The 22,808-nt window shown below is 39.3% G+C and overlaps 1 protein-coding gene across 4 annotated transcripts in view; it reads left to right on the forward strand.

Annotated features, from left to right (window-relative positions):
• Arl15 (ADP ribosylation factor like GTPase 15) overlaps nt 1-22,808 on the forward strand; it is a 369,445-nt gene that overhangs the window by 160,595 nt on the left and 186,042 nt on the right. For all 4 annotated transcript variants that reach the window (XM_027401436.2, XM_027401437.2, XM_027401438.2 and 1 more), the window contains one exon: nt 21,592-21,800. In XM_027401436.2, coding sequence (XP_027257237.2) covers nt 21,592-21,800 — 209 coding nt within the window. The remainder of the gene's footprint in view (nt 1-21,591; nt 21,801-22,808) is intronic.

The raw sequence follows: 22,808 nt of genomic DNA on the forward strand, positions 1-22,808 counted from the left end.
CCAAAGGACTTGGGTCACTTCTCCAGCTCTGCCCTCTATAGCACAGTTTGTCTTCTAAGTTCAAGTTGGCTTCAATTTACCTGTTGCTGCTCTTGGTGGTTATCCCATGGCATCGGCATCTCCAAAACTGCTGATGTCCCTTGTAGGATTAAGCTTCACTTTTACCAGTAGCCTCTCTTGGGCTCTCTTCAATGACTCCAACCCCCACCACCACGCAATGCCAACCCTCAGCTGTTCTCCATGACCCTGTCATACCATCAAAACCAGTATCACCTGGGTGACTCTTAAACTACAAAGTTTGGCTTCCAAACCAAGGTACAGCCTTGGCCACTTATGGAACACAGCTGCTGAGTGCTAACCATGAGGAAACACTTCCCAGAGGACTTCACCTCAGTGATGCTGGTCTCTTCTTAATTGTAGCTTTTTCTTCACTCCCAGCTGACAAGCATCCATTGTCCCAGCAAAGAAAAGATTTTACTTTAGTGGTTCAGCCTTTTGTTAATCACAGCTGACTCCTCAGCTCTAGCTGACCAGACACCACAGATTCCTCACATAAATGACCCAGCAGAGCCTTTACTGCCCTCTGAAATTTCACAATCCAGGCTACTGCTGTCAACATTCTTACAGGCTCCTACAAAAGAACTTACTGAACTCTCCACACTCAATGGCTTTTCTAGTCCAAAGTTCCAAAGTCCTTTCACATTCCTGCAAAACACAACATGATCAGGTCTGTCACAGCAATACACCACTGTCATGCTATCTACGTTTGTCCTAGTTAGGGTTACTATTGCTGTGATGAAACACCATGACTAAAACAACTTGGGGAAGAAAGTGTTTATTTTCGTTTTATATTTTCAGGTTAGTAATTTTTCTCATTTCTGCAACAAAATACTTGACAAGTGTAGCTTAAGGAAGGAACATCTTTTGGCTCATGGTTCAAGAGTACAGTCCTTCATGGCAGTGAAGTCATGGTGGCAAGAGATAGAGTCAGCCGATCACTTAGGATCCACAGTCAGAAGCAAAGGGTGGGTGGGCAGGGTGGGGCACTGCAGTTGTCATATTCAGCCTGCTGTTTCTTTCTGTGCATTCTGGGGCCCAAGCCCATAGAATGGTACTGCCCACTGCTAGTGTGTATCTTTCCACTTCAGTTAACTGTATCTAGAAATTTCTTCACAGACATGCTCAGAGATTTGTCTGCTAGGTGATTCTAGGCCCTGCCAATTGACAGTCCATATTAACTCATTGACTTCTTAGTATATCCATAATTACTCCTAATTCCTTTGAATTGTAGAGAACTTTTTTTTAGAATACTTGCTATTCATTGATAGTTTCATACATGTATATATGTATATTGATTATATCCACCCTCAATCCACCTCTCCAACTCGGCCTCCAACACTTCTCCCACTTTCATGTCCTCTTAGTTTTATTTTGTTGTAAAATAACCCACTGAATCCTAGGGCTGTCTTCATAGTGTCTGGCCATCACTTGGGGAAATGTTGACTTCTTAGTTGACTTGATAATTTTTGATGAGTAATGATAGAATAGCTTAACTCTGGGTTTCAGGCCAGGGATGTCTCAGATATCCATTATAGCTGTATGTGTTGTCCTTTATACTTGGGTATATGGTATATTGCTTTCTATGTATCTATCAGATTTTCCTCATAAGACATTTTTAGTGAATTTCAAAATAGTTCTTTAGAGCAATGTTTCTCAACATGTGGGTTGTGACCCCTTTGGGGCAATCCAGTGGCCCTTTTACAAAGGTCGAATATCAGATATTTACATTATGATTCATGAGTGGCAAAATTACAGTTATTAAGTAGTAATTGGAATAATTTTATGTTTGAGGGCGACCACAACGTGAAGAGCTGTATGAATGAGAGATAGTATTAGGAAGGTTGAGAACCATTGCCATAGATAATATTAAAAACAAAACTTTAGGATCAAAATGTTTACTTAAAGGTGTACTTTTATTTTCACGTGTCTTAAGTATTTATCCACATGTATATATGTGCATGCATGCCTTTTGCCTGTAAATACCAAAGGAAGAGGTCAGATCTGTTGGAATTGGAGTTATAGACTGGGGTGAGGCAGCATTTGGATGCTAGTAACTGATCCAGGTCATGTAAGAACAGCACATGTTCTAACCATTGAGTCATCTCTCTAGCCCCTGGAGATCAAAATATTTTAAGGCTCCACTATGTAGTACAAAGTTACTTCATAGATAAATTTACATTCATATTGGGGATATATTTCATTTCTGTTATATAAATTAATATTTCTATTAGGAATATAATCTATTATCTTCATCAATTACCTGTCCCATTATATTGCTAGAATCTTAAAATCCATGCTGTTTCTGGTGGCAGTATAGCCATGTTAGTGTTGTACATTCTCTACCCCTAGAGTAGGACTTAGAATCTGAAAGGAAACTTCAAAAATTGTTGGTCGGGTAAATTCACCTGAATCTCATCATTCAAGATTTTGACTAGAATGATAAAACTAAAAATGTTGTGTATAAGTAACAGGAGTACAAAATAGAAAGTCATATTCGACATTGAAAACCATCAGTAGTAAACTACTCTGGCTGAATGGTAGGGGGAAAGATTATATACAGGTGTTATAAAAAAATCATTGCATGATTCTAGTGGTATTTAATGCTGGCCTAATGAATAGATTATCCTTGAAAATGGAGAAAATGATCTTAGCAAAAGGGAAACTCATAGCCAGTAGCAGTGGTGAAGAATAATTCACATAGGGCAAAAATGTAAAGGTTTACGAATATTGTGTACGAATTCACTTCGTGTGGCAGGTCTTATTCTTTGACTTACACTTCCCAGGGTTTCCACAATATCAAATACATTGAAAGGATCATATTTTCATGATACATAGGATGGACAGAAACTGCAAGCGTAGACATAGGAACACACAACTCAGGCCACACTAGTCACCTGTGGGCTAAAAGCTCTCCCAGAACATCCTCCACCATTCCAGGGTACATTTGACATCCAATTTCTATCTTATCTTTGTTTCTCTCAAATTTCATTCGAAAGCTATTTTGAGGTATTTTGCCCAGAAAACCACCTTGTTCCCTTCACATGTACACACAGGCTCTCCTTTTAAGGTATCATATGTTTGATTTTCTCAGTTGAAATACCAAGAGTCCCATTCATTAACCTTGCCTTCAAAACCACGGGTTTGAATTAAAATAGAGTTGACAGTCCATATGTACCTCAAGTTCTAACTTTCTTACCTAGTCACCAAAGAGATTTGTAGATGTCTCAGGTCTAAGCCATTACACTTGCAGTTCAGTGTTAGAACCCTGGATTTTGACATGGGATTTTTCTTAATAAGTGTGTGTGTGTGTGTGTGTGTGTGTGTGTGTGTGTGTGTAATTTCAGAGTCTTTCAGGGATAGGAATATTGCTCTCAAATAGTAATCAAGTTGTTACATTTCACATCTGAAAGAGTTGTTGTAGACTAAACAAAATTATCTTAATGAGCGATTTTCTAAAAAAGCATTTCCCTTGATTAAAGAACCTAGTTTAAGTACCAAAACACCATAATTTAATGCTGTTCCATCTAGACCAGTTGTTAGGTTAGTGAGGCAGGTGCTTCTCAGACTCTCTGTCTTTCCTGGCATTTAACCAGTTAAATTAATCAGAAGCATAAAAATAGATCACGTTTTAATATCTTAAGGGATTTTAATACTTGGAATAGGTTTAAAAGTTTACTTTTTGATCTTAATTTCCTTTCAATGTAATGATGATAATTTGGTTATGTTTTTAGAGGATCTTATCTTTAGCACTATATGCAAAAATGAAATTACTATCTGTACACAGCTTCAAAATAATTCAGAGAAGGAAGCAGGAGAGGTTCAGTTGGGCAGGGTTGATGGTTGTCAAGCCTGGATGACACTGTTCACCATGCTTTTGGGATGACATTTGCTTATTCACTTTTTCTCATAACAACAAACGAAGGTGTCAGGGGTATAATCCATCATTTTGTTTGACCAACATCAGGAAGATGGTTCTGGCAGGGGTGGTGGTGGTTGATTATTCAGTGCTGTGTTAAGTCAAACTGCTGTGTTCTAGTTTCTGCTCTTTGATGTATTTTCTTGATCTTTCTAGTTTCTTCCTTTCTTGATTTTTGTCATAGTTATAACTCTATTTTGCTACTGTCCATGTCCCTCTCTCTAGTGGTTTCATCCTTCCCTTGGTCTCCCACAAATGATTTACTACTTCTAATATGCTCTGAGTAGAGAGCCAAGAAATTAAGTGTGATCACATTTTTTCTCTCTAGGCAAAATTTCTGTGTGGGCCCTGGGGACCTTTCAGTGTATTAGGCAAGTGAGCTTTAGGATGTTAATTTGAGGACATTGCTATTTGCTGCCCCACAACTTCTAGTTTTTAGTTATATTCTAGATAGTTGGTGTACCCCTGTAGTTGTTTACATTTGAATTAGAAGAATAGGATTCATTTTGTTTGCCTGTTTTTAGTGCAGTGATAATGGCAATAACATTTACTTTAAACACTCACAGAAATGTAACTTATTCCCCATGTTAGTAATAGTGCAAGAGTCCAGAAAAGTAAAGGTGCTTTTAGGGGACGTTCTGGTGTTAGTCAGAAGTACTGCAAAATCAAAGTGAGATAGAGAAAGGCATAAAGACATTACAAACTTGGTGACTTGCTAACTTGTGAGCAAATAGATCTGGCAGGGGCCTTGCCCAATTGGTTTGCCACTGGGTTCCTGACTCCCTGTGTTTTGTGTGATATGTAGAAGCTACTCAATAAGCATCTTTTAGTTGGTATAGTAGACAATAACATTGGTCATATCACTCTATTTCAGCACATATGAATATAGTGGAGATGATTTGCTGGTCACCTTAGCTGCTCAACTTACCCAGAATTAGTCCTAAAGCATATGTACAGAAAATGGTCAGCATCAGGCAGTTATAAGAACTGGCCATGCAAAACTGGATACACTGTGATATGTCTACTTCAGTCAATTGAAGGGATATACGTTTTCCTCTAGTATAACAATACACAGACAAGGCAGGTTTGTAAAAAGAAAAGGAATTCTTTGGAGGAAAGTAATATTTGGGTTCAGATTTGATGTGTTCACTGGGATTTTCTAGGTAAGTAATAATTGAAGCAGAGAATAGTCGAATGAGTGTCCAGAGTGAAGAAAGGGGGGGGCAAGTTGAGTGAACAATGACTGGTGGACATGTTGGAAGCAGGGGTAGGAGATTAACAATGACTTAAGATTCACACCTGAATTCCATCCAGCCTAGGAATTTAGGAGCCTCTGTTGGGGGGGAGAGAACTGTATAGCAAGAATGAGTTCATTTAAAAACAAGTTGAGTTTAAAATACCTGGAGCACATCTAGAAGGGGACATAGTATAGACAATAGACCATTATTTACTTATTTACTTATTGATTTCATGAGATAAGTTCTCCTTATTTGCTCTGGCTTTCCTGGAACTCACTGTGTGGACCTCACTGGCCTCCAACTTGCAGTGCCCCTGCCTGTGCCCCCCATGTGCTGGGGTTAAAGGTGTGCACCACTATCATTCCTGATGTGACATTTACACAGTGTTTTAACAATATTAGAGGGAGCTGAAACAGTAAATAAAGCCACCAAAAAGGTGGATGTGTACAGAGAGAAGGTTGATGAACTGAGGCGGGGCATGTCAGCACAGGTAATTCTCATTGGAAATCTGTGTGAATGGAGGACAGAGACCACCCCTTTCATAGTCTCACCTCTGGAGCAGGTGGGACACCTGGGAAGTTTTCATAGTGTTTAGTTTACTTTTGAGAGAAGCATCAGAGAATGCAGTGAATTGCATTTAGCCAGGGCAAGAATGAGCTGCTGAGAAGGCTGCTGGTAACTTTTCCCCTGGGGTTCATTAATTAGTCCTCCTGGGGAAGCAGCTCCAGAGCTGTAAGTCATTTGCACTCATTATCTATTGCTGTTTAAAAGTTTATCCTGAAGTTAGAGACTAGACATAAATCTCATCAATAAGTTAAACATAGAAGTACTACAATTACTACCAGTAATTGCACTTTTAGGCAGCAAATTTAAAAATAAAATTTAAAAACCTGAAAATAGGACCTCAGACAGTCATGGTGGCTCACACATATGGTCCCAGCCTTGGAAGACTAGATCATTGTGAGTTTGAGGTTAGCCTGGGCTCTCTTGTGAGACCCTGAGTCCAGAAAAATAAGCAATAAATTAATTGAACAGATAAATAAATTAATAAATAGCTCTGATAAAAGCTTTCAGGGTATTCAAACAGTAGGATGCCAGTCATCCACAAAGGGATCCCTTCCTGAGTTCTCTTGCTGTTGGGAAATTCCGGTTTTTTTACATGGAAGCTTTCAAAGCAGTTTACTTCATGGGAGCTTCTAAAGCAGGAAGGCAATAGATGTGTAGCAAGATGGAATTGCATGTTATGGGTTCTCATAACCCAATATGGAAATGGCATCCCATCACTGCATCATATTTTCTTTGTTAGAAGAAGTGCCTTAGGTCTGTCTGTGCTCAGTGGGAGGAGATGACAGAAAGGTGTCCATATCAGGAGCCCAGCCTTCAGATACCATCTTACAGACATTAACTCTTGTCCCTCACCATGTCAAGTTTCTGTGACTGGGTAATTTTGTGTTGTGTTGGCTAGATGTCCTTCCTGGTAGACCTTTGCTACTGTAAACATAAAAATCACTTTGTGTTGCATTACTATGGCAGGTGACTTTATGAAAAATTTAAGAATATGAAGTCTAAAACTGGATATGTCCTATTTAGGGAGATTTTTCATCTCTTCCTTACCATTGTTTTCACTCATCTAGAATAAAAAGAGTTTGAAAACAGGTCCCTGCCTAATATTACAGCTTTAAGAAAATTTGGCATTGTAGAACTCCACTGGATCCCATACAGTTGTTGATTTTTGTTGTTTGTTTTGTTTGCATCATCAGGCAAATATATTCTTCAGCTGCCCCAATCTGATAAAGCTTAGGTGGTGGGATTTTATCATCCTTTGAATCACACTTCGTACTTCTGAGTGTGTTCTTCATGGGAAACTACTTGAACATGAAGGTCTTGACCTCGGGCGGATACAAACTCGTTCATCTTCTCTTTGGTAGTGCTCTGATTCCTAAGCATTTTATACTGTGACACTCTGTTCACATTGCCTTCTGTCCTCAAGTGCTCTATGACACACATGTCTAGGCTAATTAAAATTAATTTCATTTTGAGGGTCCTACTTGCATCTTGAGATAATAAGGTATATTCTACAGCATTAAAGATGAAAGTTGGCAATTACTATTTAATGGCAGGACTCAGTATGATGAAATCTCTTCAGTGCTCCATGTGTTCTAGTGACTAACCTTATTTTAATGTATAATAATTATGTAAAAGAGGAAGTGTGATCACCTTTAGATATGATTTTAGTGCTCCATTCATCCAACTTCAGTTCTAGGGATTGCTTGTCTGGAGTTGTCTGGAGTGGAGTGATCCTGTCACTATTTCCCCTTCATCTTGGCAATTTCTAAGCACAAAGGGAAAGCTTCCTTTGAGAAGGAATGATATGGACTACTGCAGAATCCAAATAAATGCAGAAGGAAGAGAGGGAACAGACAAGAGTTATTCTTAGAATATACAAAAGCAAGAAACTGTTTATACTCAAGTCTATGATGGATGATGAATCAACATAATATTCATTTATTAATTATAGCTAATAAATATTGACTGTCTGCTCTTAGACAGCCCTTGATGAGGCACCTAGAGATGCAGATTTGAACTTGACAAACAAGGATTCTTTTGGTGTCTACCAAAGTTGATGAGAGACAGGTACCTGGTGAAGCAACTATACTTAAAAGCTGTGAAGAAGTGGGTTATAAACAATTGCAAGACTGCCTGAGAAAATGAAACCACTTTGTGCCTAGGTTTGTGTTTGCTTTTCTGCTATTATTAATCCAATTATACTTATTTAAAAAGTGATATTTGGCAGGAAAAAGGGAAATCCTGAACATGCGTCCACGCATAACAGCCACTGCTTTAGTCTATACTATCTGGGCTCTCACTGGGGCAGCCATGTGAGCTTTTGATGAAATGAGACAGAATTTTGGCTATCTCAGCACTTCTAACAAAAGGGAAAGAAGAGCATGACAGTAGCATGGTATAATATGCATGGTATACCATGTGTCGGCCTTGGAGTGGCTCATGAATGCCACTTTGACTAATTATACTCTTTTCTGTGTTTTTGTTTGGTTTGGTTTAAAATCTGGCAAAAGCTAGCTTTATTACAATATGGAGCATTTTCATCTGAAGAACGACTATATTTTTTTTAATGGTGGAAAGAAATCTGGACACAAAGACAGAGTGGGAAACACTGTGGGAATAAAAATGACTTGAGGCTAAGGGAGATACAGGCTAGGCTGAAGGAGAAAGTTACCAGGAGATGAGAAAGGCTTAATTCCAAGTCAAAGCTTGGTTGGTTTTCATAGCATTGGCTTCTTCAGGAGTTGTAAGGACATGACTGCCATTGCCTACCACCCTCAGTACTTCCTAGCCTTTTACTTCTAGGTCTTAGAACTCAGCACATAGGCTTACATAGTGACTATATAATAATTTAAAAATAACAAAAGACAGTTAATGTTTGTGAACACAACATATTCTAAATGCTATAATTAAAATTTTTCATTTATCCTCATGGTCCTGTGAGATGAAGTACCTTTCTTATTTTTATATTTTGGAGGGAAACTGAACCTTGGGATGATTGGTCCCTTATGATGCCTTGTGACAGAGCTTGGCTTTGAAACCAGGTAGTGAGAGTTGAGAAGCGATATCTGTTTGTCTTTCTGTCACCTTTCTATCCATGAGGACTAGCCTGCTGGACAGGACTGGGTCCAAGGCCCATGCATGCATCACTTATTTTTATAAGAAAATCATTTATTGAATTCTGGAGAAAAATGGAAGCTTTGGAAAGTTTTAAAACATAATTTATCCCTAAATTGAGAGCCATCTGTATTTACACTTAATTTGCAGTGCACATTCACTTATTTAATTAGATAATTCAGATCATGATGTAAATTAGTGTATGTTTGCCATTAAATTAAACATTAATGTCACCTCCCTAAAGTCTGTCTAGACGGTTCCTTTGACATTCACTGGTTTGTGTTTTATATCTAAACATGATCCTGGCTACACTTCTATAATCAGTCTGCTTAGGGGGTGACAGAAAATGTGATCTGTCAAGAAAGCTGAACTTTGCCTTTAAGAGTTGAAGTAGTATTTCCAAGAGGGCAGTCAAAAGAGAAAAAGAGAAAACCAGGGCAGAATCAGGCATAGAGCAGTTTTACACCAAATTTTGGTGTTTTTACGTAAGTAGGCTAGATGGTGATAACATGTGAGGTCAGATTGAATTTAGAATGAAATTGCAGTTAGTGTGAAACAAAATTAATATGTTTCCTTTGAGTAATCAAGGCTTACGATCAGACTGTTCTTATTTATCTTCTCTTCTACATATGGTAAGGTACTGCTGGTTTTAAACATTGTCAGTGTTTTTTGAATATGTGTTAATCTATAGCCATATACATCTCTTACTGGTATTCTCATAAGATAGGTAAGTTAAAGTTTTTCATACGTACGCATGCACGCACACACACACTGTTGGGGGAGAAATTACAAGCCAGTGTAATGTACAGTGCATTTGCACATTATCGAAGAACTTATTTTCATCAAGTAAGTGACAGCTACCCACCCTCCACTTCAATTAGAAACTTCCTGTTCTGGGTCTTCTGGTTAAGTTGTGTTGGCTGAACCAACACAATTTTGAGCAAAATTCTCCATATACTAGCTTTTTAATCTGGCCATCAGATTTTCTAAAATACTATAGAAGTGCTATGCTTTTCATATCATCAGGCTCCAAAATTGGCTGCTAATAAATACTTAGATCTTAGAATACACAGTTGTGGTTGCCTCGGGGCTTGTGAGTGTTCTAGGGAGTCAGCCCTTGCTTTTGCAGGAATGCAGAAGCCATCTTTCCAGGAAGCATCCTCACTGCCCTCTCTTCAGTCTCTCTGGGTTGCTACTTAGGTATCAGGATAGTGAGAAGAACTGCATCCAGAGCCTCCCAAGAGCACAGGGCAGTGCTTGTATGTAAAGCACTCAGCACATGCTGCATTGAGACTGCATGCATTCAAATATTAGTAGAGTGATGATTAATTGTAGATCTGTTTAAGGAAGCTATGTAATATTAGCAGAAATGTAAAACTGAAATACAAATGACTATACTAACAGACTACCACCTTTAGACAAACAGTGAGTTGTTTCTATGACATGGAATGACTTAGGGGCAAATTCTACATTCTGCCATTTGAGAACTTTAAATAATATTTTACAACAAAGTTTAACTCATTGAATAGTATTAATTGTGTCCTAATTATGCACAAAACTTTGTGTTACACATGTTTTAATATGAAGATGGACTTAATACATTAAGTAAATTATTAATTTGTACATAAAGTACATTAAATATGTTGAACTTCCCAGTGACTTTCAGTCTACTCTGGAAGATGCTGTATACATTTAGATAACTGTGCTACATGGTGCAAAGTGATACAAGGAGAACCAAGAACAATAGGCTTCACCTTTCAAAGATCAAAGAAAGCATGGTGCAGTGGATGCCATTAGATCTAGGCCTTGGAGGACACATAGTGGTTTAAATGTCTAAGGGCTCAGAGGAGAATTGGCACAATCAGAAGTCACCACAGAGGAGATAACAGGACCAGAAGCAGGAGGGTGAGAAACTTGGACTTGGTCCAGGGGAACAGGAGCTCCGTTGCATTTGTGGGACGTATGAGGGCAATGCAGAAAAGCAGTGGGCGTGCCAAAATAGAGCCTGGTTGTGGAGAACTCTAAATGCTAAGTCAGATACTTTTGAAACTTGACATTTGAGACATTTAATATTTTTGAGCTGTGTGCTGATACAATTCTAGCTAACTTTTTAAAAGTATTTAGTAGGTTTTTGTTAGATCTGTGCCACAGCCCATTTGAAAGCCATTCTGGGATGGAGATGGAAGGTGATGAGGTTCGGCAGCCGAGTAAGGAGGTGGGAGAGAGAAGAGAAGGCAGAGTGCAGTGATGAGGAGTGCTCAAGTCTGGCTGTTAGGACTTGACACTGAAGGTGACATTGTAACCTTGTTTTAAATGCCAGACACCCCAGAACATGTATTGAAAGAATGGATGAATTGTGAAGTGAATAGCTAGTGTGTCAATTATTAGTGATGTTTAAAGCTCTGTTTTATAGGACACAGTCTAAGGACCACCTCCCTTGGGATCTTCAAAGGCTATACTAGTTTTAGTTTGTTTTCTTTGGCTATATACATTGTAAAAATCTCTCTAGACTTTAAAATATGTTGGATTCTTATTTGAACCTATGGAGATTATGTGATCATTCTATGTTTTTCTTGGTTTTGAGATTTCATTACCAATTCTCGTTCTCCCATCTTTGAAAATGAGACAGAGTAAGGAGAAAGGTAATTTAAAGTAAGACTCTTACTCCTTCTCAAATAAAACCCCAAATGCCTAAATTTTGATAGACAATGAGTATATTTAGTTGTAATGAATGTCTGGGGTCTCAGGCACCTTTATGCTTTTAAAACTGAGACCTCCAAACCCTTCCCTGGTGTGGTCTCTGTGTGTCAGTATTTACTACATTACAAGTTAAGTGTGATAAAATTTAGAAATACCTTTAAATTTCTTTAAAAGCAATAATTATAAACTCAATGCATATTAATAAAAACAGTATTTGAATGGAAATTAATATTCAAGAACAAATATATAGATGATAACATATCCATTTTAGTAATAGAAGAAGGTGTGATTCTCATACCTGCTTCTATCATGAATCTATTGTTATATATAGTTTGGACTGCAGTATGTGGAGAAAATCCAGACTCACATAGATGTGCAAATCCAGAAGGGGGGGTGTCTTTTAATGGCCTTTTTGGATACCTGTTGGTTGTTTGCTCTGGCACTCCACTGAAATCCATCAACTGGTAGACTCTTGAATGCCAGTTGGCTTGTGGATGTGCATCAGTGTGCCTCGTTCCTCCACATCTGCCATAACTGATTTGTACCAGTACATTTTTTTAAAAATCTGTGCAAGACTTTGTAGCCTCATATGTCGATCATTTGGAAGGTCTTGATTCATTAAGTTCTTTTGGTTTTTCCAAATGCTGACACGTTGCACCATAAATATGTTTCTGTTAATGTTACTCTAAGTCTCCTCATTGAGAAGCTGTTCAGTGCATAATAGCAGATACAGCTCTTCCAAAACTCTGGCTTTTGCTTGAAAATAAATTTTATCCTTGACAATGAATAATACAGTTGTTTATTTTCCATGAAGTAACATAAATCGTACTCTGAATCCATTAAAATTCCAGGTAAAAATGGAAAGGAAAAAAGCAGGTGGTTTAACTTACAACTCCAACAGTTGCACAATTTATCCTTGAACTAGTTGTCTGCGTTAGTATGTCCCAAGTATTCTTACTGCATGCTACCCTTTAAGTTATCTGGAATGTGTTAAAAGATGCCTTTGGCTTAATTTAATAAGACTGACAAATTTTGCTTCCTGATTCAGATACTCTTAGACTAAAATGACTCTTTTTTTTTTTCTTCTTTCTGAAAGTGTGTGACAGCCAGGGATGCATGAATAACAGGCTGCTACCTCAACCTGCATTCATGTCATCACCCATGGGCAGTTTTACTTATATCAACTTTGCGGAGAAAGTGAAAATGTCAACACTGTGAAAACAGCATACAATGTCCTAGTCTAGCTATAACCATAGCTTTGGGGTTCTGAGCCTCCTGAAAGGAACTCAAAGGCTAGACTTTGAGAGCTGCCGCTTAATGTTAGCAAACATATTAGGTATCTCTTGTCCTAAGTATGTAGATGTTATGAAAATCAAGTCTTGGTTTTTACTTCTATGTAATTTATATTTTTGTCTTGTCTGATACTGAGCCAACAGATGGTCAGATGGCCAGAACTGATGCCTCTGTCTGTACTATTCTTTGTATAACTGAAGGAGGCCCTGTTGGTGTCTGCCCATAACCGCATTTATCAGTCTGCCAGCGTCTTAGATTCTTTGCTTGGGGTCTTTTCTCTCACTGCTGCAGCCTCCATTGCCAAGGTACCTTGGCCAGGCTGATAGCACTGTGAACTAAACATCTGCCCTCCTCGGTGGTGTTCAGCCAGCAAAGTGAGGGCAAACAGACAGGTAGATAGGAGCCATGTCCTTCACCACTGTGTCTATTCTGTGCTGGCAGAGTTCCAGAAGGATAAACACTCACCCCCAGGGTTTCCTTGGTGGCTTTCCCTCTGCCAGTTATATTTTGCTCTGACGTACTTATCCCACTCTGGGTCCAGAGTCTCTTATATTTATTCCTCAGGCTTTTTGTACTGCAGAGTCCAAAACAGAAGGTAGATGCCTTTAATCTCTGGAGGCAGAGGCAGGCAGATCTTTGTGAGTTCAAGGCCAGAGTGAGTTCCAAGGAAAGCCAGGGCTACTCAGAGAAACCCTGTCTCAAAAAGAGGAGGAGGAGGAGGAGGAGGAGGAGGAGGAGGAGGAGGAAGAGGAGGAGGAGGAGGAAGAGGAGGAGGAGGAGGAAGAGGAAGCGGAGGACGAGGAAAGGAAAAAGAAGACAAAAGCTGTTAGTTTACACAATTCCTTTAAGCTCTTCTAGTCTTTGGTTTGGTTTGGTTAACTGTTCCTACCCAACATTTTCTCTTGATGGATTTTTAGTAAGTGCAAGTAGTTCATCTTTTTTAGGCTATGTAGTTAGCCATCTGTTCAGGACTTGATAGGGTATTTGCAGACTCTTCCAGGTTTGTGAATGCCGAAGGCTTGCTAGATTGAGCCTGGAGGGAGCTCAGATATGGGTAGGTGTCTAACAGAATTACTAACAGATAATGAACAGTAGACAGGTTCTTTTAACATAGACAAGACTGTCCCAGGTCATGTTCCTTAGGGTTGTGTAGTTCTTCATGTGTGCTGTTAGCTTGTGACTGTTGATGTCATGTGACATACCCACTGTCACTGTGATTCATCGTCTCTACACCCATCTCCATTATCTCCCAGCTTATGATCTTTGAAGTTCCTCCTTCCTTGTTTGGGTATGCCATTCTCCTAGTGTTAATTCTCTCTTCATCAGTCCGTGGGATCATTTCTTAAACATTGCACATTCCATTTATCCCATAGCCCTGGAGCTACCCTCACTTTCTAGGAGGCAGTCCCCATATAGCAAAAGGGAGAAAAAAAAAAATCTTGTTTGCCGTCAGAAAAAAAAAAAAAAAAAAAAAAGATTCTAAATCTGTTATCTATTTGTCCTTGCTGAATTCTTAGTATTTCATCTTTAAAAAGCAGACTGATAGAACGTAAAAGAATCAAAAGAAATTATTAGTCAAAAAGACTGAGATTATGCTAGTCCCAGTGGCACAAGTTTGTAATCCATCTATTTAAGTAAACTGAGGCAGGAGGCTCACAACTTCAAGGCTGATCAGTCTGGATGACTTAGCAAAACTTTGTGTCAGAGGAAAAGCCTAATAGGCTGGGGATAGCTCAAGTGGTAGATTGCATCCCTGTCATGTGCGAGGCTCTAGATTTGGTCCCCAATGCACCCTCCCCCCAAAAAAGTAAGACTGAAGTTCTATAGATGAGAGGAAAGGGAAACAAATTTGAAGCCATTCTCCGCCCATCCCTTCTCTTGCCCTTTGGACATTTCTCCTGTGCTGGAAGCTCTGCCTTTGAAAATATTGCTGCTGAGGTTATTTGTGCACAAGTCTAAAGTTTTCATTAAGACTTAAGACCCATACCCGGCAGTGGTTGCACACGCCTTTAATCCCACTTGGGAGGCAGAGGAAGGTGGATCTCTGTGAGTTCGAGGCCAGCCTGGTCTACAGAGTGAGTTTCAAGACAGGCTCCAAAGGTACAGAGAAACCCTTTCTGGAAAAAGCACCCCCCCCAAAAAAAAAAAAAAAAGAAAAAAAATACTTAGGACAAATTGTAACTAAAAAACTGTCTTGTTAATGGGTCTCCAGTCACCACTTAAGCTGTTTGGAAGGAAGTTATTTGTACCCATTTTAATTAATTAAGCCTTGGTAAGAGGGTGGAGAGGAGTTAATCTAAACTTCCTATCCTTACTCTTGCCACAGGTGATGAGTACAATCCTAGTCAACTTCTGCCATGGTCTCTGGCAGTTGCCTTCTCAGGAGCCATGTTTGGTAAACCATGACCGCAGCCTCTGCTGTACCAGTGAGGCTCTACACATCCCTACTTAGAGGTGTAAGTGGACCCCTGTGCCTGTATTAGTGATGTAGCCATCACTCTTGTCAGTTCTAAGTATTCGCCAGATCTAGAGTGTCATTGCCAATACAGTAGTAGTTCCTAGCTACATGTGATATTTTAAATTTAAATAGTCCCATTTTCCATTCCCATTAGCAACATCTCAAGTGCTACTTCATTCAGTAGCCACTTTGCTGTAGGTTGCCCCCATACAGAAAAGCACAGCTAAAGAATATTTTCATCATCCCAGTCTCAGAAATGTCAGTTGGATAGTACTGAACTGCAGATTAGCTTTCATAGGAATGCTTTTGAGATTAAGGACTTCTGAATATCCCTCTTTAAATTCACTGGACCTATCTTTTGGAAAACAACTCTTAGGGAATATATAGCCTTTTAACTGAATATGAGGGCACTTAGCATCTCTTTGCTTGCAAATTACAGAAGTCTTCTGTCATTGGTTTGATCATAGGCATTTCTTTTGCACGCCTAATCTAGAGTCCTTGTGAAATAAGTGGTTGATTCAGTTTCTTACTAGTGTTCTAGTGGATCCCATTTTGGATGCCCCAGCATGTACCCATGTTTCTTTTAAGGCTCTTAGAAGGCTAATAATGCTCAAACACCTACCATATCACCAAAGAAATCTGAAAGCTATAGCAGATAAAATGTCATTTCCCTTTATTGAGAGAGAAGTGCACATGCTGTGTCCATTTTAGTCAGGCATATGGAGTGGTATCTTCATGATCCTACAAGAGATAAGGCAAATATTTAGAGTTTCTTTTTAAATCTCTGTAACCATAAGCTGTATCTTCTATCAGCAGTATAAAAAAGACTTCCTTTTTTTTTTTAAGTCTGTTTTGTTGACTGCTGTGTCCCTAGGACCTGATGAGCAAAATTGTTGACAACTAATTAGAAAATATTAACATCCATGGTATCCCATAAACACGATTTTGACCATGAGGTCATGTTATGTCTCTGCCATTTTCCTCTGTTCTTGTTATGGTCTCTTGAATGTGACTTTACTGGTAGCTGTTAGAATGAACTTTTAGATTCCTTACACTTAAAAGGAAAATCATAATACCTCTGTGTGTGTGTGTGTGTGTGTGTGTGTGTGTGTGTGTGTGTGTGTGTGCGCGCGCGCACGCGCGCGCACTTACATTAGCTAGTTTTAAATTTACTAGACATATGCTTGAGTCACCAGATAGACCTGTGATAAGCTTGTGGTGCATTTTCTTGATTGATGACTGAGATGAGAAGGCCTGACTGACTGTAAGCAGTGCCATCCCAGGGCAGGTGATCCTGGGTACTCTAAGAAAACTATTTGAGCAAGCCAGTAACCTGTACTCCTCCATTACCTCTGCATCAGTCCCTGTCTCTGTTTTCCTGCCCTGTTTGAGTTGCTGCCGTGACTTCATTCAGTGACAGACTGTGATATGGAACTGTAAGCTGAAACTTTCCACATTGCTTTTGGTCATGGTATTTTGTTGTAGCCATAAAAACCCTAGGACAGGGAGGTGGGGGCAGGGTGTGAGGAGGCAAGGGGAGATGAAGGTGGAGGGGGTGGGAGGACGGATACTGTTGTTGGAATGTAAAGTGAAATTTAAAAAACAAAAACAAAAAACAACCCTGCATATCATAGTGGAGGTCAGAGGACTGTCACAACGGCCGTGCTTCCTGTCGTCCTCTAGGATCTCTTGTTCACCGCCTTGTGTATAAGATCTCACCAGTTGACCTGGGGGCTTTCTGTGGCTTTTTCTGTCTCTGCCTCCCATCTGTCTGTGGGAAGAGGTCTGGCTTGATGTGGGTTCTGAGATCTGAACTCAGGTCCTCATCTTGGCACAGCAATCCCTTTACCCTCTTGATTCATGTCCCTAGCCTATCCTTACAACTTCTAATAAGTCATTATTGGGCCTTCAGTGGTGTGGCTAACAACCTTCTTCAAAGCTCTTCTACTGTTAAAATTCCCCCATGGCAAAAAAAAAAAAAAAAAAAAAAAAATGTATATCATGTTTGAGTTTGGTACCTAGCTATTTTTTGTAATAATTGTAACTTAAGGGATATAGAATGTACTTCAGTCTGTGGAGTAAGAGTGGTTTTGAACTATGTGAGATGGCATGCTTTTCCTGGGTGGAAAGTGATCATCAATTAGTCTCATCCTCAAAAGCACCTGGTACCTTGGTCGGTGTCATAGCCTTTTCTCCACTGTTCCACCTATCACGTCTTTGCTAGTTTCCATGGCCCTAGTCTGGGTTCGCTGCTGCTGACTAAAGCCATTGATAGTTAGATAAACTACAATTTAGAATTCCAAGCTCAAGTGTTTGTGTAGAAACTCAGGGATACTAAAGGTTGCATGAAGATTTTGTCTTAAGAAATTAAGACATCTTTTTACTATTAAAAATGAAGTATTAATATATTAAGCCATGTAAAGAACACTTGAAAAAGAACAGTATCTTCCTTTGATTTTTTTCCATTCACCAGTACTGTTGATTGAGTTCCTGTCATTTTTGTCCCTCCATTTTCGAGCCTTGAATATTTCTGAATGTGAAAAATAAAAGTATAGTTTTTCTTTGAAGGAGATGACTGCCTTCATCTTGGATTTCCATTGTGTCCCCTGAGTTTCCAGTGGATAGTCTCTGAAATGTTTGTCCACTGTTTTCTTCTTTATGCTTGGTGCCTTGGACATCATGGTGTGTGTGACTATATTTGTTCCTTTTGATAGATTATAGGCCATATACTTGACGTTACTTTTGGAGGATTTTGTCTTTTGTGTTAAGATGAATAATAGCTTTCTAAATCTCTCTTTAGACCCTTCCTTATTGTTTTGTATGGACTAGTTACTTTTAAAGTATTGGGTTTATTGGCTGGGAAATGTTTTAGAAGTAGTGCTACTTGGACGTGTGTGTGTGTGTGTGTGTGTGTGTGTGTGTGTGTGTGTGTGTGTGTGTGTGTGTGTGTGCTCGCGCGCGCGCGCGCGTGCGTGCGTGCTTCCAGCCCCTCCCCCCACTGTGACTTATGTGGTAATACAGTTCTTTATTTAGCTCATCACTTCTGGTCAGTGATCACCCTATCTCAGCCGAATTTAGATCTAAATGTATTTTGAATGTACAGTGTTGGATAAATCCACCTGATACTTTTGTGTCATGGTGTTTATGTTGATAAATAGAAAATGATAGTAGTACTGATCTCTGGACCTGGATAGATGGCTTAGCAGTTAAGAATACTTCTTGTTCTTGCAGAGGATCCAGGTTCTGTTCCCAGTACCCACTTGGTCACTAACCACCTTCAGGAACTCCTCTTTTAGGGGACCTGATGTCCTCTTCTGGCTTCTGCAGGCACTGTACACACATGGTGCAGAGAAAACACCCATCCACATAAAAAATAAGTCTTTAATTTAAAAAGTATTACCTACTTCATCAGATTGCCTTTGATGAGTGAATTACTCCTCATTAAGCACTTAGACCACCAATAAGCATATCAGAACTAGTTATTGATCAGTTGCAACCATTGTTTTTTATGGTTACAAAGTCAGTGAAAACATTCCGTACTTTTTCATTGGCTTTGTGGAATTAACAGTAGAACAAACCACAGGTATTATTGCATGACAATTGTGTATCTCACATTTTTGTGTTAGTAAAATTTATAGTAATTTGGGTACACACATACACAGTATTTTGTTATTTTTAAACAGTCATCATCGCTGGGTAGCACTGCTGTCACTTTTGTCTCTCAGACTTATGGATGGGTTTCTAGCATATGGATAGTGTCTGGATTTAGCTTGTAACAGATGCTGTTGGTATCATTCGCAGATCTCCTTTACTGGGCCAGTGCATCCATCTCCCAGCTGCTGTGGTATTGGTTGCTAATGATGCACACCTGTACCCTTCTCCTGAGGACCACTCTTGGCTGACAGTATCTGCCTCAGCCAGTTATAATTTTGAGGTCTGGTCCCAGTCCCATCCAGGTACCCAGGAGTGGCTCATAGCTATACAGAGATATTCTGGACTGGACATCTTATGTGATTCAGTCCACACTCTAAGAATTCCTTGGAGGATCACCTGGGGTGAGATATCTGAAGTCAGATCTTCACTGAGTTTCTTCCCCCATCTAGCTGACTTGTTTCACCCCTGATTTCTTTCTTTGGGCAGCATTCTTCCTATAATCAAGTTTGTGCTTATAATCAGGCTGTGCTTTTAGGGAACCTCACCTCACATGTGGGTAATCTCCATTACTCTGTTGTTTTATTGGTTCCCCTCACTTAAGCAATGAATTTCACATCTCAGATAATCTAGGGTTTAAATTTCCTGGCTCTTTATCTTTTGTTTTTTTTTATTCTGTCCTTTCTAATATGTCTCAGCATAGGTCATATCCCTCCTGTTCCCTTATCTAACCATTTCTCATCAAATGCCCTTGATGCTTATTTGTCCCTTGGTTCATCAATATCTTGTAATGGTGACTTATCCCATGTTTTAGTGCTTAATAGATGTTAGCTACCATCTCACATGTCTTGATTTTTAATTTCTGTGCCTTGCTCTAGGTGAGCACCTTGGTGCTGGTACTTTCACAGACTGTTAGTAGAGCCTTTAGGTTTCCTGTTTCTCGTGGAAAATAGCAGCTGCTCTATTTTACCCAATGATGTGTTGGCTCAACAGGGAAAGCAGAGGCCAGGCTGTCTTCCACTTCTACCCTGGTGGGAGCTGCTAATATGACATCATTGAATACAGAGTTGGGAAGAAATATAAATAAGCAGCTTTTGCTAGTCTAGTCTGCATTGTTTAGGTCCCTTATATTTAACACAGTATGTCACACATGGGAGCTAACTTTCAATGCATGACTAAAACATAATTATCAACTGATTAGGACTGGATGATATGCCACAGATTAGTAAATTACTTATCTAATTCTTGTTATATAACTAACTACATCCCTTTTGCTCACCACTGATATACACACAGAGAAGTCCATCGTATTCACAAAACAAAGAAATAAAAGGAGTTACTGGCTGGGCAGTGGTGGCGCATGCCTTTAATCCCAGCACTCGGGAGGCAGAGACAGGTGGATCTCTGTGAGTTCAAGACCAGCCTGTTCTCCAGAGCGAGTGCCAGGATAGGCTCCAAAGCTACACAGAGAAACCCTGTCTCGAAAAACAAAAAAAAAAACAAACAAACAAACAAAAAAAGAGTTACTGGGAGATGCCTATGCCCTTCCTGGGCAAACTGTCTACTAGCACAATTCAATCAGAAATACCAAGAGTGACAAGACTTGTCTTCTCAAGAGTCTCTTCTTAGCACCTTGTCTCATTGATATCAAGAGTGCACATAATTGCTTTTTCTTTCTCCTCATGAGTAGTAAACCCAAGTGGATTTATACATATATAGAAGGCCAAGATTTTAGTGGTTCGCAAATTTCAGTATTTTGACATAAAAAGTTATGATGCTAATAACTCTCTATGTGGAGTTAAACAAGGCTGCTCAGTTCTGTGTCTCAGTCCAATTTCTGTTGCTACAACAAAATACAGACTGGGCAATTTCTAACGAAAAGAAATTTAGTGTAGGTCTGGAGGAGGGAAGTCCCAGGTTGAAGCTTTGCATCTGGTGAGGGTCGAACTGTGCCTTGATGTGGCAGCAGACACCAGTGGTCAGAGAGACTGAGCAGCAAAGTGTGGCTGTCTGTTCTTCCTGTCATAAAGCCATGTCCCATCATGGGGCCTTGTCCTTGTATCTCTAACCTGATTACCTCCATAGGCTCCAGCTCCAAGTAGCATCAACATAAAATTAAAGTTTGAGCACTTGGGGAATATTTCAAGCATAGTATTATTCTATTAAAAACTACTAACAAACTTACAGAAATGGGATAGTAAGATGCTGTGTGAATGTCTAGGTTACATTGCTCTCTGAGTTTGGCTGTTACTCTGTTTGTGGAGAGCGTAGTTCATTTAGGACTGACAAACAATATCTGAAAACATTCTTTTGACTTTAATAAAAGAGGTGTTATCCTGGTCATTTCTCACTTCTTTTGATATAAAAACATGAAGAACAATTAAAATGTCTGTGTTCTGCTTCACAGCTATATCTACCTATCAACTATGATGTCTTTACCGACACGTTTGGGACTTTTAGATTCCTAGTTGACTCTATACCAGACTTTAGCACTCACTTTTGAAAAGATACACTGTTTTCCAGTAGGAATTCCTATTGGGGCATTTTTAAGTGGATGAGAACTATTTAAAATAGAAATTTGTTTCCTTTGACAGGAGCTGATAATATCAGGAAATACTGGAGCCGATACTACCAAGGATCTCAAGGAGTAATATTCGTCTTAGACAGTGCCTCTTCAGAGGATGATTTAGAAACGGCTAGAAATGAACTTCACTCAGCTCTTCAGCACCCACAGTTATGCACTTTACCCTTTTTAATATTGGCCAATCATCAAGACAAGCCAGCAGCTCGCTCAGTACAAGAGGTATGCATGTCTCATTAGTGTTATACTTCTGCCCGCTTGGTTTGTTTGCTCATTTGTTGAACTGCTGCCACCATGTTGGAATCTAAGAAGACACATAACTATGGATGTGAGGGACGTGTGTTTTTTCCGTGAAAGCATCATTATCATGGGATACAAAATTCCCATTATCATTTATATACCTAACCTTGCTTGAAAACTACAGATTCTTTTTTAACTGGAAGACATTCCTGGGTATTTTCTCTTTTATTTTGAAGAGGTAAAGGCCTAGTTAACAACATTTTAATTTCACCCTCCAATTTGGTTATCTTCTCCACCACCTTTCAGAGGGACACATTGTCCCTTTAACCAGACATTGCATGTCCTCAAATGCCAGGTTCTTGTCTCTCTGAAATACTTGCTGTTGATTGAAAAGCTGATGTCTTATCTTACAAGTTCCATACCACCAAATATGTTTTAATATGGCTCTACTCTTCCCTCTCCTCACCTAATTTCATTTCATATCTTGTTTCTTTCTTATGAAAGTGTGAGGTATTCTGAGTAAACAGTATAACTATGAGCTGAGTTTGTGGTTTCTAGCAATAAAATAGTAAGATATAAACTTATAATTTAGGTGCAGTGGAATCAAACCTTCTGTTGCACTCCTTTGCACCTGTACTCTACCGGATATATTTTCTTCTCTCCCTCAGAAAATTGTAATGATTAATAGCAATGAATGATGTTGCCCTTCAGTCTGAGAGAGTAGATAAGGAACCAAGAGCATAATGTGATTTAACTCCAGCCTTCCCTCACATTTATTGTGGACCCATGGCTAATAGCTTTGTTCTTGTGTCTGGCTTCTTAACAAATTGTTCTAAGTGCACAGGATTAATTTGGGTGATTTATTCTAATTTAAAGTATTAAATGGAGGAGGGCCTGTGTATGAATAGTTTTATTTGCTTAAAAAAAAAAAAAAAAAACAGTGAAACACAGCGATTCATTACTTAGCCCACGGAGCTATCTGTAGTTGCC

This window comes from Cricetulus griseus, chromosome 2 (genome assembly GCF_003668045.3).
Source record: "Cricetulus griseus strain 17A/GY chromosome 2, alternate assembly CriGri-PICRH-1.0, whole genome shotgun sequence".
Taxonomy (NCBI): Eukaryota; Metazoa; Chordata; class Mammalia; order Rodentia; family Cricetidae; genus Cricetulus; species Cricetulus griseus.